Source organism: Calliphora vicina, chromosome 1, assembly GCF_958450345.1.
Source record: "Calliphora vicina chromosome 1, idCalVici1.1, whole genome shotgun sequence".
Lineage (NCBI taxonomy): Eukaryota > Metazoa > Arthropoda > Insecta > Diptera > Calliphoridae > Calliphora > Calliphora vicina.
This window is the reverse complement of record NC_088780.1, coordinates 143,646,683-143,660,989: the sequence shown is the minus strand read 5'-3', so window position 1 is coordinate 143,660,989 and position 14,307 is coordinate 143,646,683. Positions and strand designations below refer to the sequence as shown.

Genomic DNA, 14,307 nt, shown 5'->3' with positions numbered 1-14,307 from the left:
AATACATGCATATGTATTGTTATTTTTAATACAAAGAGTCTGGGTAAATGTATTGTAAAACTTGCCAAAGAATATCTACATACAAACATGCATATATATATTTGATATCCGCTGCTATTTATGCCAATTATCGCTAATAAACCATAAATAATTATAGCACCATGAATATCAATTCAATTATCCTTATGAATTTTTAATTTTATCATAACTATTAAAATGCAAAAATTATGCATATTTGTACGTTATATACATAAATATATACTTATATACATACATATATTTGTGTTTGTATGCTGGCAAATAAAAGTATTTGTTTGTGTGTCCTTTTTAATATGACCATGAGTTTATGAGTTCATATGGGGAGGGTGATGAATTTATAATTTCAATTTCAAATTACTTAATTACAGTTGTATTATGTTATCTGGATACTTTTGTATGGAATTGATGCACTGTCATTATTAAATAACACACCATTTTGTGGTTGTCTAAAGGAATGATAAAAATCTTATAATGACAAAATTAATTATGGTGTACCACGGAGAAAAATTACTGGTTAAGTGACTAAGAGTTGGCTGTTGCACTTTATTATTCTATTTTTGAAATTTTTACAATAACCGCAAAATTAAAAAGTAATCAAAAAAATCACAACGCAATTAATGTTTAATCAATTTTGAATTCTCACTTGAATTTTTCGCGGTTTTTGCAGTAAAGTTATGGAAATCAAAAATTAGGCACGTGCCGAATCTTATATACCCACCACCAATACAATGCACCCACCACCAATACAAAGTTTACATGGTCAGCAAAACAGTTGAATAGACGGACATCAATCGACTGATGAAGTTATTCTGAGTCGATCGCTATACTTAAAGGTGGGTGTTAAACTAATATGATTGAGCTTTACAAATATCAGCACAAATACATAATAGCCTTCCCACTATGGTGGTGTAGGATATAACAATAAGAACGAAAATAAAAACACTACATAACAAATAGTTTTTTTCAAGTATTACAATTTAAAAACCAGCAACGAACATAACAATCATACGTATTGATGTAATTCATTTCATAAGTGCATTGTATACAACAGATATGAAAACGTGAGTTCATGTTTATGTAAGTTTACACTCAAGTCTGAAAATACAGAAATGTAGGTATGTAGGTCTTCATCTATATATAATCCAACCAGTTTACGCGTGAGTTCTTACGTTATAAATTACATTTCTTATAAATATTTTGTAAACTACCACATTTACTGGTTACGCTCGAAATTAAATTTTAGTTACTCGTTTCAATAATCATTTTCATACAAAATATTTTACAACACACATTTAATATTTCTGAAGGATTTTCTATTTAAATATAATGTTTTCATTGAAATTTGTTTGAGTGTATGTTTGGTTTTCCTCGGTGTGTTGTTCATTATATTGTTTTTGATGGCTTTAGCAATATGTCTGTATTTGTTTAAGTGGTTATAAAGCATATGTTGTGGTTATTATATCATTTGTGAATTGTTTACTTTCAATTACTTTAATTATATACGCGCAAACAAATACATCAATGTTTTCTTAATAGTATTATTATTCAACTTGGGTATTGTCTCAAAACTATTTGAATTTCATTAATTTTATATTAAATTTGGGGTGTGTTTGAAGAATTGTATCCAATTAATGGTTAATAACAGAGAAAATATACTTAGATACCTTTAAGGTAAATAACATAAATTCACAAGATATTTTCAAACAAAATATTCGTATTAACAAATTTACTCGTAAAAACATTGCAAAATATTTGTTTTGTTCTAGTTATAGTTCCAGTTCTAGTTCAGTTCTAGTTCAGTTCTAGTTCAGTTCTAGTTCAGTTCTAGTTCAGTTCTAGTTCAGTTCTAGTTCAGTTCTAGTTCAGTTCTAGTTCAGTTCTAGTTCAGTTCTAGTTCAGTTCTAGTTCAGTTCTAGTTCAGTTCTAGTTCAGTTCTAGTTCAGTTCTAGTTCAGTTCTAGTTCAGTTCTAGTTCAGTTCTAGTTCAGTTCTAGTTCAGTTCTAGTTCAGTTCTAGTTCAGTTCTAGTTCAGTTCTAGTTCAGTTCTAGTTCAGTTCTAATTCAGTTCTAGTTCAGTTCTAGTTCAGTTCTAGTTCAGTTCTAGTTCAGTTCTAGTTCAGTTCTAGTTCAGTTCTAGTTCAGTTCTAGTTCAGTTCTAATTCAGTTCTAGTTCAGTTCTAGTTCAGTTCTAGTTCAGTTCTAGTTCAGTTCTAGTTCAGTTCTAGTTCAGTTCTAGTTCAGTTCTAGTTCAGTTCTAGTTCAGTTCTAGTTCAGTTCTAGTTCAGTTCTAGTTCAGTTCTAGTTCAGTTCTAGTTCAGTTCTAGTTCAGTTCTAGTTCAGTTCTAGTTCAGTTCTAGTTCAGTTCTAGTTCAGTTCTAGTTCAGTTCTAGTTCAGTTCTAGTTCAGTTCTAGTTCAGTTCTAGTTCAGTTCTAGTTCAGTTCTAGTTCAGTTCTAGTTCAGTTCTAGTTCAGTTCTAGTTCAGTTCTAGTTCAGTTCTAGTTCAGTTCTACTTCAGTTCTAGTTCAGTTCTAGTTCAGTTCTAGTTCAGTTCTAGTTCAGTTCTAGTTCAGTTCTAGTTCAGTTCTAGTTCAGTTCTAGTTCAGTTCTAGTTCAGTTCTAGTTCAGTTCTAGTTCAGTTCTAGTTCAGTTCTAGTTCAGTTCTAGTTCAGTTCTAGTTCAGTTCTAGTTCAGTTCTAGTTCAGTTCTAGTTCAGTTCTAGTTCAGTTCTAGTTCAGTTCTAGTTCAGTTCTAGTTCAGTTCTAGTTCAGTTCTAGTTCAGTTCTAGTTCAGTTCTAGTTCAGTTCTAGTTCAGTTCTAGTTCAGTTCTAGTTCAGTTCTAGTTCAGTTCTAGTTCAGTTCTAGTTCAGTTCTAGTTCAGTTCTAGTTCAGTTCTAGTTCAGTTCTAGTTCAGTTCTAGTTCAGTTCTAGTTCAGTTCTAGTTCAGTTCTAGTTCAGTTCTAGTTCAGTTCTAGTTCAGTTCTAGTTCAGTTCTAGTTCAGTTCTAGTTCAGTTCTAGTTCAGTTCTAGTTCAGTTCTAGTTCAGTTCTAGTTCAGTTCTAGTTCAGTTCTAGTTCAGTTCTAGTTCAGTTCTAGTTCAGTTCTAGTTCAGTTCTAGTTCAGTTCTAGTTCAGTTCTAGTTCAGTTCTAGTTCAGTTCTAGTTCAGTTCTAGTTCAGTTCTAGTTCAGTTCTAGTTCAGTTCTAGTTCAGTTCTAGTTCAGTTCTAGTTCAGTTCTAGTTCAGTTCTAGTTCAGTTCTAGTTCAGTTCTAGTTCAGTTCTAGTTCAGTTCTAGTTCAGTTCTAGTTCAGTTCTAGTTCAGTTCTAGTTCAGTTCTAGTTCAGTTCTAGTTCAGTTCTAGTTCAGTTCTAGTTCAGTTCTAGTTCAGTTCTAGTTCAGTTCTAGTTCAGTTCTAGTTCAGTTCTAGTTCAGTTCTAGTTCAGTTCTAGTTCAGTTCTAGTTCAGTTCTAGTTCAGTTCTAGTTCAGTTCTAGTTCAGTTCTAGTTCAGTTCTAGTTCAGTTCTAGTTCAGTTCTAGTTCAGTTCTAGTTCAGTTCTAGTTCAGTTCTAGTTCAGTTCTAGTTCAGTTCTAGTTCAGTTCTAGTTCAGTTCTAGTTCAGTTCTAGTTCAGTTCTAGTTCAGTTCTAGTTCAGTTCTAGTTCAGTTCTAGTTCAGTTCTAGTTCAGTTCTAGTTCAGTTCTAGTTCAGTTCTAGTTCAGTTCTAGTTCAGTTCTAGTTCAGTTCTAGTTCAGTTCTAGTTCAGTTCTAGTTCAGTTCTAGTTCAGTTCTAGTTCAGTTCTAGTTCAGTTCTAGTTCAGTTCTAGTTCAGTTCTAGTTCAGTTCTAGTTCAGTTCTAGTTCAGTTCTAGTTCAGTTCTAGTTCAGTTCTAGTTCAGTTCTAGTTCAGTTCTAGTTCAGTTCTAGTTCAGTTCTAGTTCAGTTCTAGTTCAGTTCTAGTTCAGTTCTAGTTCAGTTCTAGTTCAGTTCTAGTTCAGTTCTAGTTCAGTTCTAGTTCAGTTCTAGTTCAGTTCTAGTTCAGTTCTAGTTCAGTTCTAGTTCAGTTCTAGTTCAGTTCTAGTTCAGTTCTAGTTCAGTTCTAGTTCAGTTCTAGTTCAGTTCTAGTTCAGTTCTAGTTCAGTTCTAGTTCAGTTCTAGTTCAGTTCTAGTTCAGTTCTAGTTCAGTTCTAGTTCAGTTCTAGTTCAGTTCTAGTTCAGTTCTAGTTCAGTTCTAGTTCAGTTCTAGTTCAGTTCTAGTTCAGTTCTAGTTCAGTTCTAGTTCAGTTCTAGTTCAGTTCTAGTTCAGTTCTAGTTCAGTTCTAGTTCAGTTCTAGTTCAGTTCTAGTTCAGTTCTAGTTCAGTTCTAGTTCAGTTCTAGTTCAGTTCTAGTTCAGTTCTAGTTCAGTTCTAGTTCAGTTCTAGTTCAGTTCTAGTTCAGTTCTAGTTCAGTTCTAGTTCAGTTCTAGTTCAGTTCTAGTTCAGTTCTAGTTCAGTTCTAGTTCAGTTCTAGTTCAGTTCTAGTTCAGTTCTAGTTCAGTTCTAGTTCAGTTCTAGTTCAGTTCTAGTTCAGTTCTAGTTCAGTTCTAGTTCAGTTCTAGTTCAGTTCTAGTTCAGTTCTAGTTCAGTTCTAGTTCAGTTCTAGTTCAGTTCTAGTTCAGTTCTAGTTCAGTTCTAGTTCAGTTCTAGTTCAGTTCTAGTTCAGTTCTAGTTCAGTTCTAGTTCAGTTCTAGTTCAGTTCTAGTTCAGTTCTAGTTCAGTTCTAGTTCAGTTCTAGTTCAGTTCTAGTTCAGTTCTAGTTCAGTTCTAGTTCAGTTCTAGTTCAGTTCTAGTTCAGTTCTAGTTCAGTTCTAGTTCAGTTCTAGTTCAGTTCTAGTTCAGTTCTAGTTCAGTTCTAGTTCAGTTCTAGTTCAGTTCTAGTTCAGTTCTAGTTCAGTTCTAGTTCAGTTCTAGTTCAGTTCTAGTTCAGTTCTAGTTCAGTTCTAGTTCAGTTCTAGTTCAGTTCTAGTTCAGTTCTAGTTCAGTTCTAGTTCAGTTCTAGTTCAGTTCTAGTTCAGTTCTAGTTCAGTTCTAGTTCAGTTCTAGTTCAGTTCTAGTTCAGTTCTAGTTCAGTTCTAGTTCAGTTCTAGTTCAGTTCTAGTTCAGTTCTAGTTCAGTTCTAGTTCAGTTCTAGTTCAGTTCTAGTTCAGTTCTAGTTCAGTTCTAGTTCAGTTCTAGTTCAGTTCTAGTTCAGTTCTAGTTCAGTTCTAGTTCAGTTCTAGTTCAGTTCTAGTTCAGTTCTAGTTCAGTTCTAGTTCAGTTCTAGTTCAGTTCTAGTTCAGTTCTAGTTCAGTTCTAGTTCAGTTCTAGTTCAGTTCTAGTTCAGTTCTAGTTCAGTTCTAGTTCAGTTCTAGTTCAGTTCTAGTTCAGTTCTAGTTCAGTTCTAGTTCAGTTCTAGTTCAGTTCTAGTTCAGTTCTAGTTCAGTTCTAGTTCAGTTCTAGTTCAGTTCTAGTTCAGTTCTAGTTCAGTTCTAGTTCAGTTCTAGTTCAGTTCTAGTTCAGTTCTAGTTCAGTTCTAGTTCAGTTCTAGTTCAGTTCTAGTTCAGTTCTAGTTCAGTTCTAGTTCAGTTCTAGTTCAGTTCTAGTTCAGTTCTAGTTCAGTTCTAGTTCAGTTCTAGTTCAGTTCTAGTTCAGTTCTAGTTCAGTTCTAGTTCAGTTCTAGTTCAGTTCTAGTTCAGTTCTAGTTCAGTTCTAGTTCAGTTCTAGTTCAGTTCTAGTTCAGTTCTAGTTCAGTTCTAGTTCAGTTCTAGTTCAGTTCTAGTTCAGTTCTAGTTCAGTTCTAGTTCAGTTCTAGTTCAGTTCTAGTTCAGTTCTAGTTCAGTTCTAGTTCAGTTCTAGTTCAGTTCTAGTTCAGTTCTAGTTCAGTTCTAGTTCAGTTCTAGTTCAGTTCTAGTTCAGTTCTAGTTCAGTTCTAGTTCAGTTCTAGTTCAGTTCTAGTTCAGTTCTAGTTCAGTTCTAGTTCAGTTCTAGTTCAGTTCTAGTTCAGTTCTAGTTCAGTTCTAGTTCAGTTCTAGTTCAGTTCTAGTTCAGTTCTAGTTCAGTTCTAGTTCAGTTCTAGTTCAGTTCTAGTTCAGTTCTAGTTCAGTTCTAGTTCAGTTCTAGTTCAGTTCTAGTTCAGTTCTAGTTCAGTTCTAGTTCAGTTCTAGTTCAGTTCTAGTTCAGTTCTAGTTCAGTTCTAGTTCAGTTCTAGTTCAGTTCTAGTTCAGTTCTAGTTCAGTTCTAGTTCAGTTCTAGTTCAGTTCTAGTTCAGTTCTAGTTCAGTTCTAGTTCAGTTCTAGTTCAGTTCTAGTTCAGTTCTAGTTCAGTTCTAGTTCAGTTCTAGTTCAGTTCTAGTTCAGTTCTAGTTCAGTTCTAGTTCAGTTCTAGTTCAGTTCTAGTTCAGTTCTAGTTCAGTTCTAGTTCAGTTCTAGTTCAGTTCTAGTTCAGTTCTAGTTCAGTTCTAGTTCAGTTCTAGTTCAGTTCTAGTTCAGTTCTAGTTCAGTTCTAGTTCAGTTCTAGTTCAGTTCTAGTTCAGTTCTAGTTCAGTTCTAGTTCAGTTCTAGTTCAGTTCTAGTTCAGTTCTAGTTCAGTTCTAGTTCAGTTCTAGTTCAGTTCTAGTTCAGTTCTAGTTCAGTTCTAGTTCAGTTCTAGTTCAGTTCTAGTTCAGTTCTAGTTCAGTTCTAGTTCAGTTCTAGTTCAGTTCTAGTTCAGTTCTAGTTCAGTTCTAGTTCAGTTCTAGTTCAGTTCTAGTTCAGTTCTAGTTCAGTTCTAGTTCAGTTCTAGTTCAGTTCTAGTTCAGTTCTAGTTCAGTTCTAGTTCAGTTCTAGTTCAGTTCTAGTTCAGTTCTAGTTCAGTTCTAGTTCAGTTCTAGTTCAGTTCTAGTTCAGTTCTAGTTCAGTTCTAGTTCAGTTCTAGTTCAGTTCTAGTTCAGTTCTAGTTCAGTTCTAGTTCAGTTCTAGTTCAGTTCTAGTTCAGTTCTAGTTCAGTTCTAGTTCAGTTCTAGTTCAGTTCTAGTTCAGTTCTAGTTCAGTTCTAGTTCAGTTCTAGTTCAGTTCTAGTTCAGTTCTAGTTCAGTTCTAGTTCAGTTCTAGTTCAGTTCTAGTTCAGTTCTAGTTCAGTTCTAGTTCAGTTCTAGTTCAGTTCTAGTTCAGTTCTAGTTCAGTTCTAGTTCAGTTCTAGTTCAGTTCTAGTTCAGTTCTAGTTCAGTTCTAGTTCAGTTCTAGTTCAGTTCTAGTTCAGTTCTAGTTCAGTTCTAGTTCAGTTCTAGTTCAGTTCTAGTTCAGTTCTAGTTCAGTTCTAGTTCAGTTCTAGTTCAGTTCTAGTTCAGTTCTAGTTCAGTTCTAGTTCAGTTCTAGTTCAGTTCTAGTTCAGTTCTAGTTCAGTTCTAGTTCAGTTCTAGTTCAGTTCTAGTTCAGTTCTAGTTCAGTTCTAGTTCAGTTCTAGTTCAGTTCTAGTTCAGTTCTAGTTCAGTTCTAGTTCAGTTCTAGTTCAGTTCTAGTTCAGTTCTAGTTCAGTTCTAGTTCAGTTCTAGTTCAGTTCTAGTTCAGTTCTAGTTCAGTTCTAGTTCAGTTCTAGTTCAGTTCTAGTTCAGTTCTAGTTCAGTTCTAGTTCAGTTCTAGTTCAGTTCTAGTTCAGTTCTAGTTCAGTTCTAGTTCAGTTCTAGTTCAGTTCTAGTTCAGTTCTAGTTCAGTTCTAGTTCAGTTCTAGTTCAGTTCTAGTTCAGTTCTAGTTCAGTTCTAGTTCAGTTCTAGTTCAGTTCTAGTTCAGTTCTAGTTCAGTTCTAGTTCAGTTCTAGTTCAGTTCTAGTTCAGTTCTAGTTCAGTTCTAGTTCAGTTCTAGTTCAGTTCTAGTTCAGTTCTAGTTCAGTTCTAGTTCAGTTCTAGTTCAGTTCTAGTTCAGTTCTAGTTCAGTTCTAGTTCAGTTCTAGTTCAGTTCTAGTTCAGTTCTAGTTCAGTTCTAGTTCAGTTCTAGTTCAGTTCTAGTTCAGTTCTAGTTCAGTTCTAGTTCAGTTCTAGTTCAGTTCTAGTTCAGTTCTAGTTCAGTTCTAGTTCAGTTCTAGTTCAGTTCTAGTTCAGTTCTAGTTCAGTTCTAGTTCAGTTCTAGTTCAGTTCTAGTTCAGTTCTAGTTCAGTTCTAGTTCAGTTCTAGTTCAGTTCTAGTTCAGTTCTAGTTCAGTTCTAGTTCAGTTCTAGTTCAGTTCTAGTTCAGTTCTAGTTCAGTTCTAGTTCAGTTCTAGTTCAGTTCTAGTTCAGTTCTAGTTCAGTTCTAGTTCAGTTCTAGTTCAGTTCTAGTTCAGTTCTAGTTCAGTTCTAGTTCAGTTCTAGTTCAGTTCTAGTTCAGTTCTAGTTCAGTTCTAGTTCAGTTCTAGTTCAGTTCTAGTTCAGTTCTAGTTCAGTTCTAGTTCAGTTCTAGTTCAGTTCTAGTTCAGTTCTAGTTCAGTTCTAGTTCAGTTCTAGTTCAGTTCTAGTTCAGTTCTAGTTCAGTTCTAGTTCAGTTCTAGTTCAGTTCTAGTTCAGTTCTAGTTCAGTTCTAGTTCAGTTCTAGTTCAGTTCTAGTTCAGTTCTAGTTCAGTTCTAGTTCAGTTCTAGTTCAGTTCTAGTTCAGTTCTAGTTCAGTTCTAGTTCAGTTCTAGTTCAGTTCTAGTTCAGTTCTAGTTCAGTTCTAGTTCAGTTCTAGTTCAGTTCTAGTTCAGTTCTAGTTCAGTTCTAGTTCAGTTCTAGTTCAGTTCTAGTTCAGTTCTAGTTCAGTTCTAGTTCAGTTCTAGTTCAGTTCTAGTTCAGTTCTAGTTCAGTTCTAGTTCAGTTCTAGTTCAGTTCTAGTTCAGTTCTAGTTCAGTTCTAGTTCAGTTCTAGTTCAGTTCTAGTTCAGTTCTAGTTCAGTTCTAGTTCAGTTCTAGTTCAGTTCTAGTTCAGTTCTAGTTCAGTTCTAGTTCAGTTCTAGTTCAGTTCTAGTTCAGTTCTAGTTCAGTTCTAGTTCAGTTCTAGTTCAGTTCTAGTTCAGTTCTAGTTCAGTTCTAGTTCAGTTCTAGTTCAGTTCTAGTTCAGTTCTAGTTCAGTTCTAGTTCAGTTCTAGTTCAGTTCTAGTTCAGTTCTAGTTCAGTTCTAGTTCAGTTCTAGTTCAGTTCTAGTTCAGTTCTAGTTCAGTTCTAGTTCAGTTCTAGTTCAGTTCTAGTTCAGTTCTAGTTCAGTTCTAGTTCAGTTCTAGTTCAGTTCTAGTTCAGTTCTAGTTCAGTTCTAGTTCAGTTCTAGTTCAGTTCTAGTTCAGTTCTAGTTCAGTTCTAGTTCAGTTCTAGTTCAGTTCTAGTTCAGTTCTAGTTCAGTTCTAGTTCAGTTCTAGTTCAGTTCTAGTTCAGTTCTAGTTCAGTTCTAGTTCAGTTCTAGTTCAGTTCTAGTTCAGTTCTAGTTCAGTTCTAGTTCAGTTCTAGTTCAGTTCTAGTTCAGTTCTAGTTCAGTTCTAGTTCAGTTCTAGTTCAGTTCTAGTTCAGTTCTAGTTCAGTTCTAGTTCAGTTCTAGTTCAGTTCTAGTTCAGTTCTAGTTCAGTTCTAGTTCAGTTCTAGTTCAGTTCTAGTTCAGTTCTAGTTCAGTTCTAGTTCAGTTCTAGTTCAGTTCTAGTTCAGTTCTAGTTTAGTTCTAGTTCAATTCTTTTATAAAAATCATTATGCATTTTTTATGTATTTTTTTATTCCAGTCAAATAACACATTCAATGGTTTTAATGTAGCTTTTTATTTTGTTATCACTTAAAATAGCTAAAATTTCCCAAATCAATTTATCAAAAGATAAATACACTTTTCAGTGATTAAGACTACATTTGATTAAATAACATTCGGGTTTTAGCAAATGATAATAAAATCCACATCAGCAACAATCTAATTAAAATAATATTAGTTTTAGGAATAATATACATATGTATATGTGTATAATTTGATTGTATTTATGTAATTTTTTGTTTAATTATTTATATGTACATGCATATGTGCATAAATATAAATGCATGTATGTAATTTTGCATAAACAAATAACACAAAATAGTATGCAAATGTTTACAATTGATGCTCATTTACGTTTCAATAAATAACAAAATAATAATGAGAATTATTATATGGATGTATAAAATAAAAATGCAAATATGTCATTACAAAAATGGTTTCAACAGAAATTAATAAAAGCAAAAATTGATACTTGATATTTTTGTACAATAGCTTAGTACTTTATGATTCTTAATTTAATTGAATTTATACATTTTTTTGGTTTAGCATTTGTTCCAATTTATTTTTGACTAAATTAAAATAAGAAAAAATATTCAAAATGTATTTAGTTTTTGTTTACTTACAGCGTATTCTCAGATTCACCATGGCACTTGTTGTTTCGCCACGATCATTTGCTGCTGAACAGGCATACAAACCAGCATGTACGCGTGCCACACGTTGCAATACCAAAGAACGTGTTGAAATAATAATGCCCCAAGATACGTTTTGGGTAACGGGGACACTCTGAGAAAAAAGTAATATTAAAAAGAAAGATTTGTTAAAAAAAAACTAGTGTAACAATAAAACGACACTATGGTCACAAATGCTGTGTATGAGTATGTATGCATGTGGCATAAAAATATCAAATGAAACATACAAATATGAATATATAAAAATAAATATGAATATGTTGTAAAATGTTTTTATTTTTATAAACAAAAAGGTAATGCTTTTTACAAACTATGTATATATTAAATGTGTAAAACCAAACAACAAAAGGCACAAACTTGAAGGTCCTTATGAAGGACTCGCTATACATACAAACATTACTATATATATACTAATAGACCGTAAGTAATACTATATATTCACATACATATACATATATATTTACATTTGTTTCTGTGTAAAGCAAATACATACATAAAAATCATACGAAGGATTTTAAATAAGAGTTCATTTTGTCTTATGTTGTCATATTTCATATATACATGTATGTGCAATTATTTGCGGCAACATGTTGCATTTTGCATAATTTTAAACCGAATTTTATTGTTAGCGAAATTTGAATAAAACATAGTTTTTCATTAGTGTTCTAAGGTAACATGAGTATAACTATTTTGTTAAATTACATAATAAGCGCCTCAGTAGTACAAATTTTTCTCAAGCTATTTTTCTGACATTACAATGATAATTACTTGATCAAAATATATTTAAGATTTGTCAGTTAGTTCGAAATGAAATAGACAAGTGCTTTTTCATATTTTATACTATTCAAAATCATCCGATTAGAAATTCTATAAAATTGTCAATTGCGAACTACAATCACAATTGCTGATATTATGTTCAAACTGGACCTCGTAATGGAGAGGAAATTGGTAAAGGTCTAGGTGATGAAAACAACGACAAAAAAAACATGGAAAATAAGGATTCAACCGTTAAAATCGTGAAAAGAAGAATTTAATCACAGAAAGCTTGTATATAGAGATGGTCTTTATTTAAAGCAGATATATATGTATTAGATTTGGGTATTATATCCATCAGCGTCATCAGTGGGTATTATATCTTTAGACAGTAAACTGTACCAGCGATTTTTTTTATATTAAAAGCACAGATGAGTTTGAAAGCAAAAAATAGTTCATGAACCTTATCAGCTTAAAACTAAGCCCAATTTAATGATGTCTTTTTGAACTCAAGCTAGTTCAAAAATTATTAGCTGGTACGAGAAATATCACCAAAATAGTTTATTGAGGTTTTTGGAATATGCTTAAAACTAAGTGCAATAACTTGCAATTACTGAATAACCTAATTTAATCAAAAAAATTTTAGTTCTGTTTTCGAAAAAGTAGATGGAGCTGTTTACGTTTTTCTCATCATCATAATCTTCACTAGATATTTTCAGGTTTCACCAGTAATGAAATACGTCTTTTCCGCAATGACAAAGTACCATTCATCAGCAAACGTTGATGTCGATAAGTTTAACAATTTAAAATATTAAACAAGTAAGAAAGTACAGTCGGTCAAGCCCGACCATATGATACACTACACCAATCTAATTATCGACCAATCGCCATAAAATTAGGGAACATGACTTCTGTATTGATGAAACCTATTTGTGTTGAATTTTATTTGAATGCCAACATTTTTATGAAATCTATACTCATTAAAGTGATTTTCGGAAGTGGGGTTATATAGTAGCTATAACTAATTGTGGACCGATCATCACAAAATTTGGTAGGATGAGTTCAGCTTATATAAAACTTACTCTTGCTGAATTTGTTTTGGATATCTATATTAGGGTGGCCCTTAATAAACGAAAGTTGGATTTTGGCCTTTCTCACCCCCCAGTTTGGTGAAAATTTGTAATCTGAATCATCCTGAAAAAATTTTAGGTAAATCGGTTGGGTTTAAGACGTTCCGCAAGCCCCCTAAAGTTTTGAGATGGATTTATAAGAGGGAAAAATGCATTTTTACATTTTTTGTAAAAATTTTGCAATTAAAAAATTACCTTTACAATTTAATATAAAAGAATTGAAATGTGTACGTAATTGTCGTTCTAATGAGACATAAAAAACAGAAATTGGTCAAAAACTGTTAAAGTTATTAAAAATTCGCCAGGCCATTAACGTGTCTCAGCAACTAGAACAAGAAATGTAGGAACAAAATTAACATATTTTGATAAATATTAAAATAAAAGCTCATTTTTACTTAAAATATATTCATATTTACTTGTATATGAGTTTTTATCTTCGTAGGATACCGTTAACCTATTCGCAGGTATGACCAAAAAAAAAAATTTGTTTTACGGCAGTTTCAAAACTCTATTTTAAAATTTTTAAAAATTTTGTTTAACAAATTTCAGAATTTTTTGATCATCTCATTGGGATTTATTGAGAATATAATAAGGAATAAAAGTGTGAAAAAATTATGAAAATATCTCTTATAGTTTTTCCGTACCTGAGATTTAAATTTTGAAATTTTCGAGAAAAACCAATTGGTATCTCCGATTCCAAAAAAAATGTTTAAAAGATCAATATAAAAAATACGTTTTCATGTGTTTCTGAAACTAAATTTTTAAAAAGATCTGTATTTATTATATTTCAAGTTACAATAGGGTCTAGATACATAAAAATCAATAATAAAAAAAAATATTTCTAAAAATTCCATTCCATAAAAATAAAAAAAAAGTATTTCGGCGTTTGCTGGCGGCTACAAATTTTTTACGAAGACATTCCCCAGAAGTTTCTTTAAATGATGTATATAGTCATTGGACGGGCTTCGACGGTCTTTTTTTTTGCAAGCTATATAATATTCTTAGAAAAAAAAATATCAGTATATTTGAGACCCAAGAAAGAACTATAACAGGAAGATGGAGACACCCATAAATATAAGATATCCACTTAATAAAAGCCTATATCAGTGTTTGTATATGTTTTGAAGTATGAATTTCTATATTGTAAAACAATTGAGATATATCTAATTTAGTAAAGCTGTAAAACATTAAAAAAATTAACGAAAATATGATTCAAAATTTGTTGAACTTCTGTCGCTTCTGTCGAGAAAACGAAATGTCCAATTGAAAAACCCATTTGTACTGGAGGAAAGCAGACTGTCAGCTTCCGAAAAAACTTAGTTTTTCCAAATTCTGAAGATACCGTTTTTCATATTTTGTCCACCTAGATTTTGATTTGGAACCACAGTGCCCTAATAGGTTCTAATTTCAAAAAAGTACCAAATGCAATATTTTTAATTAAATAAAAAGGATCTTCTTAGTGCGAGGGGACCCAATACTTTAAAATTAATGTCTTAACCTTTTGGCGAATGGCCTGGACGATGCTGAATCAGTCAGTCGCTCAGTAACGTTACTATTTTATATATATAGATTTATAGGCAAAAACACATAAAATGTTAAATCGCTGAAACTGAAAATCACTATAGCATTTGTGCCCATTTTCTAAATCAATGTACTTTGAGACTAAATTTAAATATCTAAATAAAACTCTTTTTACTCATATACTCAGTTAAGTTTATTATATGGTTCGGCTTGATATACTACAATTTCTTATTTATTTTTACTAATTAACTTAGCAACAAAAATCATGTTTAACCTTTTCCAAATTAACATAAAACTTAATTTCATACTCATATTAACTAACAAATCTAAGGAAATTTGTATGGTTACTGTACCATTTGCATTATATAAGCTAAGAATTGAAATTAAATTTGTGTATATGTATAAATATCTAATAATATTAAATGATCTAACCACTAACATGATTAGGGTCTTATTGTAAATA

General features: G+C 32.3%; 1 protein-coding gene across 1 annotated transcript in view; it reads right to left on the bottom strand.

Moving 5' to 3' along the window:
- side-III (sidestep III) overlaps window positions 1-14,307 on the bottom strand; it is a 460,575-nt gene that overhangs the window by 59,445 nt on the left and 386,823 nt on the right. Inside the window, exon 9 of the mRNA XM_065503027.1 lies at window positions 10,375-10,534. Coding sequence (XP_065359099.1) covers window positions 10,375-10,534 — 160 coding nt within the window. The remainder of the gene's footprint in view (window positions 1-10,374; window positions 10,535-14,307) is intronic.